Here is a 17943-nt window from a genome sequence, read left to right as displayed (position 1 = left end):
CAAACTTGGCCACTTCACTGCTCACTCCTAATTCTAGGTCATTAATGAACAAGTTGAAAAGTACAGGTCCCAATACCAATCCTTGAGGGACTCCACTTTCTACAGCCCTCCATTGGGAGAACTGTCCGTTTATTCCTACTCTCTGCTTTCTGCTTCTTAACCAATTCCTTATCCACAAGAGGACCTCTCCTCTTATTCCATGACTGCTAAGCTTCCTCAGAAGTCTTTGGTGAGGTACCTTGTCAAACGCTTTTTGAAAGTCTAAGTACACTATGTCCACTGGATCACCTCTATCTATATGCTTGTTGACACTCTCAAAGAATTCTAATAGGTTACTGAGACAGGACTTTCCCTTGCAGAAGCCATGCTGGCTCTGCTTCAGCAAGGCTTGTTCTTCTATGTGCTTAGTTAATCTAGCTTTAATAATACTTTCTACCAGTTTTCCAGGGACAGAAGTTAAGCTAACTGGCCTGTAATTTCCGGGATCCCCTCTGGATCCCTTTTTGAAGATTGGCGTTACATTTGCCACTTTCCAGTCCTCAGGCACGGAGGAGGACCCGAGGGACAAGTTACATATTTTAGTTAGCACATCAGCAATTTCACATTTGAGTTCTTTGAGAACTCTCGGGTGGATGCCATCCGGGCCCGGTGATTTGTCAGTTTTTATATTGTCCATTAAGCCTAGAACTTCCTCTCTCGTTACCACTATTTGTCTCAGTTCCTCAGAATCCCTTCCTGCAAATGTTAGTTCAGGTTCAGGGATCTGCCCTATATCTTCCACTGTGAAGACAGATGCAAAGAATTCATTTAGCTTCTCTGCAATCTCCTTATCGTTCTTTAGTACACCTTTGACTCCCTTATCATCCAAGGGTCCAATCGCCTCCCTAGATGGTCTCCTGCTTTGAATGTATTGATAGAATTTTTTGTTGTTGGTTTTTATGTTCTTAGCAATGTGCTCCTCAAATTCTTTTTTAGCATCCCTTATTGTCTTCTTGCATTTCTTTTGCCAGAGTTTGTGTTCTTTTTTATTTTCTTCATTCGGACAAGACTTCCATTTTCTGAAGGAAGACTTTTTGCCTCTAAGAGCTTCCTTGACTTCACTCAAAGAGGAGAGTCTGTTTTCTGTGTGTTATGATTAGCATCATTATTGGACAAGATTTGATTCTGGAACCTTATACACTTATGTAATGGAGAAGAAACATTACTTTGGCCGGTTTGCCCTTGTGTATGTTGGCCCTTGTGATAAAAACAACAGCTATTTAAATGTTTTGAGGTCAGACACAAAAGGTTTTTGATGTGCATAAAGATTTTAGATATAAACATGGGTTCAGAAGGAAGAAATATTAAATTAATTAACAATCAAAACAAAGTATACAGGAGATTGTATATTTAACATTGCCATGTGGATGGTTTCCTTCTGGCCCAACTGGACTGTCATTATCGAGGCAGTGAAAGCCAGTTCTAGAAAATGAAATCCAGCAAAAATGTCTGTGCATGTGTAGGCTGGTTCATATATCCAATGTCCCATGTACATGGAGATGTAGTGGTGGTGGCTGCTGCTCACTGGAAGTGGTGGGGTGGAAAGGAGGGAGCTCAACCGTAGGTGGAGCCAGAAATAGAGCCAACTAATTCTAGTTTTGTCCCCATCCTCCTCCCTGCTGAGGTCTATGAGGGGCAACACAGAGAATCAGGAGGAGGAGGAAGCTGACAGTCAAGCCCACCACATAGACTAGTTGCAAGTAATAAGATAGGCAGTTAGGAGCTGGTTGAAGGCAGACTCATGTTAGTGGGGCAGCACTCCATTTGCCCTAATGGACAAGCCACCATTGTGAGCATACATTTGCACAGTAGCCCATACAAGCAGCCCTGACCACCAGATGCCAGTGACAAATGATAGACAATGCCCTTCTCTATCATGCCCTCCTTATGTACTCCCTAGGGCTATTTTGTTGTCCACAGTCCAGGATAAAATTTTGGACTAGATGATTCTTATGCTCCTTCTTCAGAATACTTATTGAAATCAGAGCAGTTAGTCCTACCGTTCTAAGAGAAGTAAGTTCTCAATTTAAAAAAACAAAAAAACAGGCACACTTAAAAATATACAGCCAGTGTATTCACCCACTGACTATAATTTAAAAATAAATGCTAACACATATACAAACTTTAAATGAAAAACTAAATAGTCCTCTGTTGCATGACTGGTTTTCTTTCCAAACTGTTTAAAGATTTGAAACCAACCTTTAAACAAACTATGATGATTTGATAGCTGCTAAATATTATTTTAGAAGCAAGGTTTTTAAAATATAAAGTAACCTAAATGTACAGCATAAAGCATTCACCTATTCCTCAACCGACCTTGCACTCTAGAGGATAATTACACTGAAGCCAATGACATCTAACTAACAGTAATGATCTGAGGAATTCTGGGGGGAATTCAGAAAAAGACTCACTTTTCTGAAAGGTTTTATGTCATAGAATAACATCTCTGGTATGCACAGTCAAACCTTTTAACTTTTTCCCAATTAAGACAAAGTTTTCATGTCTTACCCAGCTTTAACTGATAAAAAACTCCTGTTAAGTGAGAGTGTCCTTTGGGCTTCATAATCCTGTTTAGTAGCATTAGCCAGCAGTTGCAAACAGAATATGAAGATAAAGTAACATTATAATTACAGTATTAATATTAATAATTTTATCAGTGCTACAAAACCAATCAGCCAGTTAATGGCACTAGTATATTGATGTTTCCTGTTTTCGGAGGATAAGGTTTTTCTTCTATACCTGGTATATTTTCACCTAGATTAAATATACAGAAGCTATAAATTAACAAGAGATGTAAACATATCAACATCTATGTGTCTGGATAGGTTTGCCTAACCAAAAATGTTTTAAGCAGGTACCGAAAAGAATACAGCAAAGGCACTTGATGGATGTCAATAGTCAGGAAGTTCCAATGCTGTAGGAACCTATGCTTTTATCCAGTTCTTTATATATATATGAAAAAAATACCAAAGTTTTAAAACTGTGGCCAACCGGTGGCCTGATCCAGTAGGCTCTTCTTATGCTCTGAAAATTAAATGTGTATTTTTATGAAAGTGAAAAGCATGGACAGTGATTTGAAAAAAGGATGTAAAGGTACAAAATGATTTTGTGGATAAATGGGAAAATAAATGAAATGCTAGAGAACAATAATGAATAACAGAAATGTGGGAGGTATTCATTGCTAATCCTACTCAGAGTAGACCCATTGAAGTTAATTGCTGTTATGTGCCTTCAAGTTGATTACGACCTTTTTTTCCCAAGGAAACCAAACTCCTGGGTAAGTGCAGGGACCTCTGGAAATCTCTCACCACTTGGAGACTGGGGTAGCATGCAACACTATTTATCCCATACACACCCCGCACCATCCCCAAATCTGCTCCAGAGGGTTGGGGGAAAGCCCAGAACAGATTTAGGGGGTATGCACTGGGTGTGGGGAGATCATTCCATCATGAAAGGAGAAATTCTTGTCCTGATGGAACCTTAGCCATAGCACTACATTGAATACCTTTTATGTCTACATGGGAGCAATAATGAAGGGATCCATAAATATAAGGGCCTAAGGATCTCAGATAATTAGTTGCACTGTCAGTTTTGAACAGATACACTTCTCTTTTGACAAGTTTAACTTCAGAAGAGAGCTTATCTACAACAGCCAGTTTGCACTACCAACATTACATTATACCAGCAATTTATTTTCATCTACTTACATATGAGTGACTTTGTTTAAATTGTTGAAAGAATGAGCCTCCAGCATCTGCAGCACTGCATCTATGGTGATATAGCTACATACAAGAAAAATGGGAAGGAAGGTCATATACAAAGACAGATAGCAAGCTATGTGCTGAGTTCATTGTATTTGCTCAGTCTTGGTATTCCTCTGTTCCAGGGGTAGGCAGCATGGTGCCCCCCCAGGTGTGGTTGGACTACAATTCCATGACTATGTTGGCTGGAGCTGATGGGAGTTGGAGTCCAACAACATCTGGAGGGCACCACATTTGGTACACCTGCTCTGTTCTTTCACTTTGCTTTTAATTGGCTATACTCATATGTAACAAACTGAAAGCTAGTGCCTCAGACTTATGAACTCTCCCCTTCTTTTTGGTACAGTTGCATGATGGTTAGCATGATTTGCTTCTACTAAATCTTAGTCTTAAGTAATCTGTCTCCAGACTACAAGCATCTCTTCCACCATTACTCTTCTATTAGAGCATAAGCCTGATAAAATAGTAGACTGCACATTAATTTGAAGAATGGTGTACAAAGAGTCAGTTCACACAGGCACTGGGCATTCAGTAACCTCAGGAAGCATCAGCTGAAATTCTACACCTGCTGACTTTTTGCATGTGGTCAGTTTTTGATATATGAGTGCAAACATGGTTTATACACTGGATTTGCCAATCTGGGCTGAAAGCTGAATCCTATGATTGAAGGTGACTGTGACTGGCTGGCTATAGACAAGGAGGCAGGCCAGTAAGTGCCAGGTTTTCAAGCTGCAACTGAACACCAGATGATAATATACAGAAGAGCCTGAAATTACTGGAAATTAACAAGCCAAATCAAAAAAATGTGGCAAGTCAGTTTATGAGGTTAAATTGCAGGGCACATAAGTAAAATGTCCTCATCTGATCTCCACGTAAAGTGCGAGAAAAAGCTGTCTCCAAGTAGTTCATTGCTCAGGTAAGTTCCTTGCTATGTGTATTACCGCTAAGAATGCTAAATGTTTTGTCAGCAATGCATTTTGGGCCTCAATACATTGATATTTGTTTTCCTGGTAATTAAGTGGTGCTACTTGCTGCAAAAGCTGTCCCAATCCTCAGGTGCAGTATAGTGGCATTGACACAGGTATGATGCCACACAAAAATGGATGAAGAGGGACTGTGGGGGAAGAGAAAGTAAAGGATGACCAGGACAAGAGCCTATATGCAACTCTAGTGCCCTTTCAGTCGGCAACCCAGCAGGAGCCTGAGCTAAAAAGCTGGTTACCGCAGAAACAATATGAGATATTCATCCCCCAGAAAACCCACTGCTTCTCGGCCCTGGTTGCCCACTTAGGGTTGCCAGCCCACTGGAAGCCACAACTAGAAGGCAGCTCTTTAAACTATTCAGCCTGAGGGCCACATTCTGGGCAACCTTCCAGGGGCCACATGTAAGTGGTGGGCGGGGGCAGGACAACAAGTGCAATTTTTGCCTTTTTACAGTAGGGTAGTTTCTACCCACACTCACACACCCCTCACTATCCCACATCCAGGAAAGCAAAAGGCACTATCAGAGTTCAGGGACACAGTCTAGCCCAGCATTAACATGCAAGGAGGGTGCCAAGCAATGCCAAAGAGAGGGGCTTGGCCTGGGGATTGGGGGTATGGCTAAGGAGGAGGTGTGGGGAGGGTTCAAGGGACCGAATAGAAAGGCTTAGAGGGCCATGTTTGGGTCCTGGGCCTCAAGTTCCCCATCCCTGCTTTAAAAAGTAGCCCTGTCAGAGTCTTGGATTCATACCTAGCAGTCCTATGCCCTCTTGACACCTTGACCCACAGTTCCCAGCTACCCAAACCTCTTTGACCTATCCACTTCATTTCCAACCACAGAGCATAGCCCCAACTGCCACTAAATCCTAGGCAAGGTTTTGTCCCTTTCTCATTGACTCATTTCTCCATGTCTTTGTGTCTTTACCATCCAGTGTTTCCTCACATCCTTGCTCTTCATCCCATTGGTTGCTCTGTCTAATTTCTTTAGCTACTGTCATGACTCTGGAGGTTGGACTGACCTTGTTTGGGGGTGAGACCAGAGATTCAGAGCGGGAGGGGCAACTGCCCTCAGGGCCAGCCCAGACGCACTTAATCTAATGGGAGTACTTGTGTTATGTTATGTTAATGTTTATTTATACCCCGCCTTTCGGCCAAACGGCCCTCAAGGCGGCTTACAGAAAAAGTAAACACAAATATAAAAATACATCAACAAGGCAATACATCAATAAAGCTTGTGCAAAAAGAGACCATGGAGTCTCCATCTCAGAAGCCCCACTGCAACTGTTTTCTGTTATGTTGGAATACATATCTCCTGGAGGAGGCTGGGCCCCTTTAAATGAAGAGACACCCCTCAGTGTATGCAGAGCTAGCTCTGAGACAAAGCTACCCCTCTTATAAAAGGCTTGGTCTGAGAGTAACTGCTGCTGAAGCAACATCTGAGCTCTGCTCACATGCAGTATTCAGTCTGAGTCCTCCATGGAGCTATCCAAGATAGCCTTACCTTGTGTCTGGTAAGGTTACTCCTTACATCAGAATAGCTACCCTAATCCACTTGGCTAGACTTCTTACTTCCATTGACCCCACCACTGATTCTCTATTGCCTGACATTATTTATTCACTATAAGGTTTCTTCAGAGCTCCTCCTTGTACCAGTACCTTTTCAGTGCTTTCCCTCATTCTCCTTTGGCTATTGACCAGCAGCGAATGCAATTCTCTATCACTATACAGAGCCAGAAGAGGCTTGTCCGGTAGGGCTGCCATGCTAGCTTCCCACCAAGTGGGTTGCTATTGCTTACTGGGAGGAGTGAGGCGGTGTGGAAATTGGCACAGTACAAGTGCACCAGCAGCAGCGCCAGACTGGCTCAACCAGTCTGCTTGCACTGTGCCGACCTCCCCCTCTCAGTAAGCAATAGTGACCCACCTGCCAGGAAGCCAATGCAGTGGCTCTGCCCCACTCAGAGAGCCGCTTCTGTACAGAGTGCTTGCAATTCTTCTTTAGCATCTAGAACTGAACGAATGAACCAGGAATCTGTGCTGGAATAGTGATTGCAGGGGAATCACGCCAAAAAGTGTAAGCAAAGGGTTACTTTGTACTTGGGTTTTTAAAAGCAGTTAGTGGGTGTAATATCAGGGCTCACACAGGGTGCAGAGCTAATTAACAGTTCTGGCTGAATCCAGAGAAAGCTGGGTGCAAGCTGGACTCATGGTGTCATGGTAGTGGTAGCACAGAAGATTCCTTGAGCCTGGATTTCTTGTATATACACAACAGGGGTGGAGAACCTGTGGACCTCCAGATGTCGCTGGACTCCAGCTCCCATCATGCCTAACAATTGGCTACTGTCGCTGGGGCTGATGAGTCTAACAACAACTGGAGAGCCGCAGGTTAGGGACGCAGGAGAAATTTGATTCAGTTTGCATTTAAAGCTACATCTATCAAATTCACACTTTCCGAAACAACATGAGACGCAAACCATAGCCATCCTTCAAAATTCACAGTTATCCAAATTTTGTGACGCAGTTCTTCAACCAAAGAATGCTTACAAAAATGCATATATTAGGGGAAAGTGTGCACAAAAATGAATATACAAGTGAAAATAGCATGCAAGAATGCATTATATTAGGAGAAATTGCTTGCAAAAATGTGTACATTAGTCAAAACAGCATACAAACATATATTTGGTAGGAGACATTCTCACTAAAATGTTGGAAAATTTTTGGAATTGCTGCAGAAGTGTGGAGAACCAAATTTAAGACTGCAAAAATGAGAAACTGAAATAACTGAAATGGGCAGATCCTTCTATCCTTGCCACAGATTTGCCATCAATTGCTTCCTATGAAGAAACCTGAAAGCAATTGCACAATACAATAAAACAATTTACACAACTATTGTATTTCAATTTCAACTACATTCTGACTGTGATATAGAGATAAGTATACCCAAAATATGTGTTAGCTGAAGTTTTGTTCTTCATTCTGCCAGAAGCCTGGTCTGATCTGTTTTGTTCACCTTTTTTTGTGTGACTCAGTAAAATTTGCCAGAGAGCCAGTGTGGTGTAGTGGTTAAGGTGCTGGACTATGACCTGGGAGATAAGGGTTCGAATCCCCACACAGCCATGAAGCTCACTGGGTGACCTTGGGCCAGTCACTGCCTCTCAGCCTCAGAGGAAGGCAATGGTAAACCACCTCTGAATACCGCTTACCATGAAAACCCTGTTCGTAGGGTCGCCATAAGTTGGGATCGACTTCAAGGCAGTCCATAAAATTTGCCGAGTTCTTTACTTCCTGGATTCAGTCTGCATTATTCAGCAGTAGTGTAGTGGCAAATTTAGAAGTGAAGGATCCCTTCATGAGTCATGACATGCCTCCTTGCAGCCTCTCTCTCTCTCACATGCTCTTTCTGTCTCTCTCTCTCTCTCACACACACTACTTGACCAGCTTCCCTTCAGTAAGATCCTCAGCCGCCGCAGATCTGCCACCATCTCCACCACCATGGAGAAGGAGGAGGGAGGTGAGAGGAGCCCTTTTTCTGCCCCAAATAATACAGCTGAGACCTTGGCAACAGCCTACCCAACAGGGCCAGACCACAGAGGAGGAACAGGAAGAGGCGGCGCCACGCCATGGGGCAAGAGACAGGCTGCAGGCTGGGGTGGGTGAATATCTGTTTAATTCTGATACACCCCCCAATCAGGACTACACACCTGTTATTCAGTCACTTCTACTAACAATCTGAGCTAGCAAGGTTATTATTAATGCTTTCCCCATTTTATTATATGTAAAAAATCAGTCTATTTCATTCAGTCTGCTTTATTTAACTACTTCTGCTAAAATCTGAGCTGGCAAGACTTTTATTATGAGGAAATATTGAAAAAAAGCAACTTACATCCTGGAGATGTTGGGGAGATTGGAGAATGCCTCCCTAGGAATTATTCTCAAATGGGTTTCCATAAACCTCCTGTAGAAACAAAACCTCATTAGTTGATAGTCTTTCATGAGAGTTATGTCATTAAAATCCTTTAAAACTGCGTTTCTCAAATCCAAGTGGAACTTATTGGTAGGCTTGACATGACAGGTGGAAGTGAGCATGTATGATAGTATCTTCCCCAAATATTTTATAAATGCACCCTTAGTGACCCTGATATTACACCCACTGTTTTAAAAATATTTAATATTTAAAATATTTAGAGTGTTTTCAATGTTTTTGTTGCTGTCCTGGGCTCCTACTGGGACGAAGGGTGGGATATAAATTTGATAAATAAAAATAAACACATAAATAAATATAATAGTGACTGTTTCAACATATAATCTTCAACTCTCTTTAAAATGACTGTCATAACATTTACTCCTTTCTCAAACAGTGGCAATACTTTCATTCAGTTCTTATGCTACTGTGGAAGGAATTCTGATTTTTATATTCTCAGAAAGTCATCTCTTAAGTTTATATGGTTTGCAGTGGTTGCTAAAATATATTGTTTGAAGTGTTGATTATAAAGGGGAAGAATATGTATTTAGATACTCTCCTAACAGTTGGTGAGAAGAGGCTGTGGTTTGCAGTTAGCATGTTTCCTGAGTCCATTGTCAGGGTAACATGGTACTAAAAGAGGAACTGATACACAAGAATGTTTTCTTAGGAGAAGCTACATATGTTAATTATATATTAAGTTGGATTTGAAGTTTATCTTGTACTGTTCTTGTTTGTTTTGTCCTGTACCTTATGAGATGTCAAAACATAGGCCAGAAAGGCGTAGAAGACCTTCCCCTTTTCTTGGTATAGACGAAAATAGTTTAAGATGCATAGGCCAAAGCCTGCCCTTAGGGGAGGATACCAGGGTGGGGATTGGCACAAGAGGGTCACAAGGTCCAATGTATGTATGACGTATTGATTATTATAAAAAGCTGTGTATTACCTGGTATTGGCAGAGTGAAGTTCGAGTGAACTTCCTCTCCCACTGGTGCCACTGGCATATCTGTATTATTGATCAATAAACCTCTGTCCTTTGGAGCACAATCTTTGGTCTGGAAAGTTTTTCTTCAACACTACCACATACACTACAACATAAACGTCCAGCAAACTGTCAAACAATGGCCATGTCTTAGGGCAAATAACACATGACATGGGAGATCCATAATTTGATTGTCTGGTATTTTTATTTTTACTTAAAGACAGTTTCAAAGGTCTCAAAATTTAAATGGAATAAAATCACTGGGGAACATAATTTCCCATTTTCTTGCTGCACCTCACAAACACTTTCCCACCCTGCTGCTGCTTGTCTTGCTACAGAGTACCTGCATTTCACCCCTGCGGGGTAACAACTGTTGGGAGTGAAGCACCCCACTTGTAGCAAGTAACATGAACCAGTTGGGCAGGGAGGATAAACAGAAAGGCAACTTATTCTTCCCTCACTGATTCCTTCTTTAGCAAGAACTTGTTCATTTTTCTCTGGCCTTCCTTTCTGCCTTCTTTTTTAGAGTTAGTCTGTGTGCACATGTATGCCTGTACTCAGGACAACTTTATTTCCCAGGTGTAACAAACCTTAAGACTCTTTATTCTTTCAACCATCAGTCTTACCTGTCTATTCATTTCTGCAGTCCATTGCAATATATACCAATAACAACAGCTTCAGGGGGTGATTTGGATCAGGAAAAAATGGTGTAAGGGTAACACAGTCTCTTGCAGTGCTATCGTTCAAATCAAATTCAGACCTACTCCCCAGCAGCATTTAAGTAAAAAATAAAAATAGTGCTATATCCGATTGTGTTTCTGCCATATAAATACATAGTTTTCCCCAAAAGGCCATTATACTAATAAAATACTAATTAAACTGGCTTAATGCTAGTATGCCTACGGCCATACTACCCTGAACATGCCTGATCTCATCTGATCTCGGAAGTTAAGCAGGGTCAGGCCTGGTAAGTACTTGGATGGGAGACTGCCTGAGAATTCAGGGTGCTGTAGGCTTAGAGGAAGGCAATGGTAAACCACCTCTGAATACCTCTTACCATGAAAACCCTATGAATATATCCAAAAGATTCATAGGGCCGCCATAAGTTGTAATCAACTTGAAGACATATAACAACAATAATGTTGGTACAGTTTTGCACATTTTTGAATTCTCTCAACTGTATTTCAACAAGAAGTATTTCAAGTTCCTTCCCTCTCCTTCCCTTCCTTGTAGGATGCAGCATCTCTTCGCTCTTCTGAACAAATTATTAAGAATGCAGGAAGAGCCGTTCTGGATCAAGCCAAAGGCAGGACTGAATTGCAACAGAAACAACACTCCCCACTTGCACTTCCCAGTAACTGGTATTCAGAGGCATTCTGCCTTTGACAGTGGAAGCATAACATAGCCATGGTGGCTAGTAGCCATTGATAGTCTTATCCTCCATTAATTTGTCTAATCCTCTTTTAAAGCCATCCGAGTTAATGGCAATCGTTACATCTTGTGGAAAAATGTTATATTTTCTCTGTAAAAAAAAAAAATGAAGAGAAGGGACAGAACTAGAACACATACAGCTTAACTGGTTCTTTGCTAAATTCATTCTGCATGGAACAGCTCACTGTTCTTTAATTTATTTATTTTTAGTTGTTTACTGTGCCTCATATTGCAGCTGGTAGGATTTTTGTGTTGTGGAAAAGCCATAAAGACTGATATCACATCTGCAGAATTAACTAGACAAAAAGCATTCAAAGCACTAGGATTAGTGGAAAAAAACAGAAATGTGCATGTCAGACTCAATATCATTAAAGTTTCTCTGGGGAAAAAAGGACAAAATCTAATAATATATCTTAAAAAATCCTTCCTTACAGTATCTTCCACAAATATTTTATAAAACATCAAAAGGAAACCCTTTAGACAGAACATAACATATTTTATTGGTAAATTTAACTACAGTCATTGATTGTTGCATTGCATTACTGGACAGTGCAATGTCAATATTAAAGCAAGAATTAAACCACAATACCTGATGGAATGCCTCTCCCGACACGAACCCACCCATACACTACGCTTAACATCAAAGGCCCTCCTCCAGGTGCCTACTTCGAGGGAAGCTCGGAGGATGGCAACAAGGGAGAGGGCTTTCTCAGTGGCGGCCCCCCAATTATGGAATGATCTCCTTGAAGAGGTGCGCCTGGTGCCAACACTGTTATTTTTTTGGTGCCAGGTCAAGACTTTCCTCTTCTCCCAGGCATTTTAGCAAGTGTTTTAAAATTGTTTTTTTAAGTGTTTTTAAATTTGTATATTTGTTTTTAATGTTTTTAATTGTTGTAAACCGTCCAGAGAGCTTCGGCTATGGGGCGGTATAGAAATGTAATTAATAATAATAATAATTCCACCATTCCTTGTGCCAAATTTTGGTATTCAGGGCAGACGTCTCTGTAGAGTTAGCTAATAATTTACAATGCTACCAGCAGTAAAATTAATGAAGTGTTAGTCCTACATTCATGCCTACAATTAATGGCCATAAACTATAATTAACTGGAGGAAGCCATGACAGTTGAATGTATAAAACCAATATATAATGTATATAACAAATGTATAAGCTTGTATTGTAGATACGCCATAAGTATGGTTGCTTCAGAAATTCTCCTTACCAGAATTTCACCCTGGATTTTACACTTCTGAATTAAGTGGTTTTGTCAATCTGATGCATTAGGAATACACAATTGTTAAATTTCTGGATTATATACAGAGGACTTCATGCACAGGTTGCAGCCCATTTCATTTGCACTTCCCTCTCTATATTTTTGGTGTGCACTGATAAAACACTGCAAAAAAAAGAAAAGAAAAACAATCTTCAAGCAATCTCCATGTGCATCAAGATTCTTTTTATGTGTTTACTAGCGTGCAGCAGTATATGTGACCATCTGTAAGCAATGCACAAAAAGAACCTTGATGCAATCATGGGTACAGTCACAGCATGATTTGCTTTTTTGCAGAGTTTTATTGAACATACATGCATCAGAATCATAGAGGGATAAAAAGGATCCAAATGAACTGTAGGAACTGAAACCCAAGGCAAACTGTATGCTGCAATTCTGAAATTAAGTTTAGAAATTCTTCTGTTGAAACCAGAATTCAGGTGTGGAATACAGAGCAGGGCAAACTGCAGAGCAATCCAGAGAAACACGGAAGGACTGGAACAGGGAAATCTTCTCATTCTTAGTCATATGTAGATGAAATATTTCAGCTGTCTGTGTAGCTACTACACAGTCTTAAACTGTTTTTGCCAATAATTTTGTTTTAATTCCTTCTGCAAACTACTTTGAGGGTTTTTTTTTTACAACGAAGCAGTATATAAATGTTGTAAATAAAATACATACATAAATAAATGTTGGAGTCACTGTGGCTCTTGGGTCTCTTCCCGCTTTTAGGGAACAAAGGAATCTGCCTTCTACCAACACAGGTCATTTGGTACCATCTAGCTCAGTACTGATGACATGGACTAGCATTGGCTCTCCAGGATTCCAGGCAATAGTCTTTTCTAGAGATTGAATTTTGGACCTTTGCATGCAAAGCATATCCCCTACCACTGAGCTACAACCCTTCCCCTTATTAAAAAAGTATATTTTAAAATTGTTCTTTTGAATTTACTAATGAAGGCATGTCATACGTAGGGCAGATCCACACCATTAATTTAAAGCACATTCAACATACATTTGAAGCACATGAATCCCACCACAGAATCATGGGACCTGTAGTTTGTTAATGGTGATAGGAACTGTAACTGTGAGGGAGAAACTACACTTCCCAGGATTCTTTGGGGGAAGTCATGTGCTTTCAGTCCAAGTTGGATGTGCTTTCAATGTACTGTGTGAATCAACTTCATAAACTTTGCCTGCATGTAAATCGTTTTAATTATTTTTTTTAATCATTAAAAATGATTAAAAATGATTAAAGGCAGCCGCCGGCGAGATCACATCACTCCAGTGCTGAAGGAGTTGCACTGGTTACCAGTTGTTTTCCAAGCCCAATTCAAGGTGTTGGTTTTGACCTTTAAAACCCTGCATGGTTTCGGCCCAGTCTATCTGAAGGAGCGCTTCCAGCATCATCAGTGATGCCACTCAACTAGATCAGCCTTGAAAGACCTTCTCTCCATCCCACCAGTTAAAACAGCTAGACTGGTGAGGACTAGGGAGAGGGCTTTTTCAATTGTGGCCCCCAATCTGTGGAATTCCCTCCCAGATGATCTCTGTCATGCCCTCTCTATGATGAGCTTTTGCCAGGCCTTGAAGACCTGGCTCTTCAAACAGGCTTTTGGGGTGGGTTAGGTTTTATTATTATTGGTTGAGATTTTAATATTTTAATGTAACAATATGTTTTAATTTTGTACGTCGCTCAAAGTGGCTGGATTGCCAGCCAGATGGGCGACAAATAAATAAATAAATGAAAATGAACTATAAGGTTTACTGGGTGACCATGGGCTAAACCTCACCCAACCCAAAATTCAGAAGCATGCCACTTTAAGCTGTTTTGCAATTGTTTTATACTTGTTTTGTGGTTATTGGATTTTAAAGGGATTTCTTGGTTGCCAGGCCCGGCCTCCAAGAGGTCTTCTGTATCTTTAAAAGTTGTGCAGGGGGAAGGAAGAATTCTACCTTGTGGTTTTTCCCATTACAGTGTTGCAAGAACACCTGCACTTGGCTGACTTTCTCTTCTTCTAAAGATACAGGATCAGGATCAGGCCATGAACCTGGCAACCCTATTCACAACCCGGACTTCACTTATTAGCTACAAACTTGAAAGGGCAGGGTTAGAGCAGCCAGCTAAGAGCTAATTTAACAGAAGTTGTGGGGGCAGGTGGCTGATGTTTTTGTGTATATTTTGTGAACCAGACCATCTAGAAACTCTTTTTTAAAATGAAAGCTGAACGTCCAGAGATTGAAGTAACTGACCCTGAGAGGACCCCAAAAATCCAAAGTCTCTGGGCAAAAACCAGAGACCAGGTAACCTATCAGAGGTGTAAAAAAGGTTCAGTCTTTTTGTTCTTAATAACATTATAAGGTTGTTGAGTTGTGTTTTTTCCCCCTTTTAACTTTTTCAAGCAAAGCTTTGTGTTGCTCTTGAGTGCCTCTAGAATGTCAATGGGAGGATGTCAAAAGTGCAGGCAGTCAGGGAGGCTGCCTGCACAGCGCATGAGAATGCTATGATGGTTTAAAAATTAATAAATAAAAAGAATTTTTTAAAAAGCACAATGCTCTATGATAGGCATTTGCTCATAGTTATACCTGCCCGCCTGCCTGATCTAATGGAATTGTGGCACAGAAAACAGGGCTGGACAGATCTTATTTTATTTTTATTTAACAAAATTTATATACTGCTATTGTTGTTGTTGTTGTTATTTATTTATTTATTACTCTTCACCCAAAGGTCCCAGGATGGGTTACAACAGTTTTAAAACACATAATTAAAAACAGTTAAAAGAAACCTAAACTTCACAAAAATAGTGTGGGTTCTAAAAACATACATCTCAGATATCAAAGTTGTAAAAAACTTTTACATGATTTATAAAAAAAGTTTAAATGATCAATAAAATAGTTAAAAACAAGTAATTAAAACATTTTAAAAGCAAATAAAAAAGCAAGTAAGACTAAGGCTGCAATCCAATACATTTCTACTCAGTAGTAAGTTTCATTGTGTTTAATGGGACCTATTCCCAGGTAAGAAATTGTATATTTGATTTCAGCCTAAAAAGTTTAAAATACATCAGCATCTATGTATCTGAAGAGGCTTACCTAAACAAAAATGTTTTAAGCAGGTGCCGAAGGGAATATACCTAAGGTGTCTTCCTGATGTCAATATGCAGGGAGTTCCAAAGAGTAGATGCTGCTACGCTAAAAGAATGGTTAATTACAAATGTGGAATGAGTATTATGTGGTACCTGTAACATGGCCAGTCCCACAGATCAAAGTGCTTGCATGGGTCCACATGGGGTAAGGTGGTCCCACAAGAAAACTGGTCCCAAGCTGTTAAGGGCTTTATATAGCAGTAGTAACATCTTGAACTTGTCCCAGTAACAAACTGGCAACCAGTGCAGATCTCTGAGCAGAGCTGTTATATGCTGACAGGGTCTCACTCTTGTCAGCAATCTGCCTGCATCATTTTGCAAAAATTGTAGTTTCCAGGTCAAGTGCAAGGGAAGCCCCATATACAGTGCGCTGCAGAAAACCAGTCACCAATGCCTGAACTACTGTGGCCAAGCTGCCCCGGTCCAGCAATGGTTGTAGTAGTCTTATCAGGTGCAGCTGATAAAAGGCACTGGGAAAAGGCAGTTTCTGAGATAACCTGGTCCTAACTAGGCCTTTTAAAAATCAATGCCAGAACTTAAATCAAGCCTGGAAACAAATGGGCAACCAATGCAGACAGAATAAGAAGCTAAAGAGAAAAGAACATGCTCTACCAAGTGATGGAAGCAGAAAGTGCAGAGAAGCATTAATGTCAAAACCCAGCATGCCACACTCATTTGCATATTGCACAGAACTGCACTCTTATGTTCTGCTGTAACTGTTGAGTAAGTTAACATACAGAAGGGTGCTTAGGCCACTTGTGCCTTCTCGTTAATGAGTTACCCTCAGGTAACAATGATGCTGATGCTCTTTAAGTGATCTATGGGGAACAGATGTCACAGACCTGGTGAGGCAGAGGGGGACCAGATTACTTTTACAATTCATACTTCTATTCTGAATTGCCATCAGGCCTGACAGGAAGTCTGAAAACATAACCACCTGGTCAGGTATCATATCCTGTACCCATTCCAATGCCAACAAAATAGCTATCAGTTCAGCAGTCAGATCCATTTGAACAAGCCCTTTGAACTTGAAATGCTGATACAATAGGCAGCACCCACACAGCCATCCTGTGGTTCCCAAGATCCGTCTGCATAGATTGTACACCATCAATCCCACTTAGACAAAATATATTCCACTGCCTTGCTTTTGGATATTGCCAGTCCAAGCTGACTTTTGTAAACTCCACCACCACTCAGATCAATCTGAGGAAGAACCCGCGGCCATCCATCAGGCCAATGAATAGACGATCAAGGGACACTCAGTCCTTATATCATATGAGATTGGAGGCTGAATACTGAATTATGATATCGTGGTTCAGTTTTGTTGGATTCCAGCTCATGTGGGCATTGCTAGGAATGAGATGGCTGACTAGGTGGCTAGGAAGGCTTTGGGGCAGAGGGAAGACTGCTACTCTGACATCCAAACTGGAGTTCCCAGTTTCCTGGGTGAGGCTTGAACTGGTACTTAATATAAGAATATCCCCTAGACACTGAACGTAGCCCTGGATGCTGACGAGGGATGGGTGAGAATTCTTCTGAATTTGGATTTAGTGCTGGATTTTTCAATGGTCCACATATTCTCCATCTTTGAGGAGTGATCCTGTTTACTCTGAACTTCAGTGGCTTTCCTCCAACACTGATTTTCCTCCCTCAAATATATTGTTCTTTTACTGTTTTTACTCACAGCACAGCACAGCACAGCACAGCACAGCAATACAGCGTTCTCTCTCTCTCTCTCTCTCCATTGCCACCCCCTACCACTCAAATAATCCAAGTAGGAGCGAAGAAGCCAAGTATCACCAACGCTGACTCTAGGAGGAGGTGGGGGGGCACTGAAAGCTGTTTTCCTCTTTTCCTTTCAAAAAGGAAAACAGTTGGTCTCTCTGCTTGCTTGCTAACATGAAAACTGACCAGCCTCAGTTATAGTGGAGAAGGAAATGGCAACAGCGCAACTACTTTCCTTTATCAATATTTTCTTTCAAATTATTGATCTTATTTCAAAATATTGATATTTTCTTTCAAAATATTTATTATCAATATTTCCTTTCAAAATATCAATATGGGCTCCTACTGAGAGAAAATATCAGTATTTTGAAAGAAAATACCAATATTAATATTAATATTTTTGGGGAGGGGAAAAATTGGTCTGGTAAAAGCAGTGGATAGTGAACAAAGAACACACTTAAATTGACACTGCTTGTTACGTCGACTGAATGCTTTTGCAGTGGCACCATCTGACTGATCCCATCCCTAGTGGTGACCCAAGAGTTATAGTTATATGCTCCAATCTTATATGACAGCAGCATTTTGCACTATTTGAAGTTTCTGGGCTGTTTCCAAAAGCAGACTCACCTAAACATTGCAATAATCCAAATGG

The 17943-nt window shown here is 40.7% G+C and overlaps 1 protein-coding gene and 1 non-coding gene across 2 annotated transcripts in view; one reads left to right on the top strand and one right to left on the bottom strand.

Annotated features, from left to right (window-relative positions):
* TSHR (thyroid stimulating hormone receptor) overlaps positions 1 to 17943 on the bottom strand; it is an 81422-nt gene that overhangs the window by 41697 nt on the left and 21782 nt on the right. The window contains exons 2-3 of the mRNA XM_061613236.1: positions 8662 to 8733; positions 3747 to 3821 (exon numbers count right to left, since the gene is read on the bottom strand). Of these exons, the coding sequence (XP_061469220.1) occupies positions 3747 to 3821; positions 8662 to 8733 (147 nt within the window). The remainder of the gene's footprint in view (positions 1 to 3746; positions 3822 to 8661; positions 8734 to 17943) is intronic.
* Positions 10619 to 10737, top strand: LOC133378604 (5S ribosomal RNA). Its single transcript, XR_009761053.1, has one exon. It is a non-coding gene; the product is annotated as a 5S ribosomal RNA (ribosomal RNA).

The sequence above is a fragment of the Rhineura floridana genome, chromosome 2 (assembly GCF_030035675.1).
Source record: "Rhineura floridana isolate rRhiFlo1 chromosome 2, rRhiFlo1.hap2, whole genome shotgun sequence".
Taxonomy (NCBI): Eukaryota; Metazoa; Chordata; class Lepidosauria; order Squamata; family Rhineuridae; genus Rhineura; species Rhineura floridana.
Note: the sequence above shows the minus strand (reverse complement) of the source record. Positions and strands in the feature narration are given on the sequence as shown.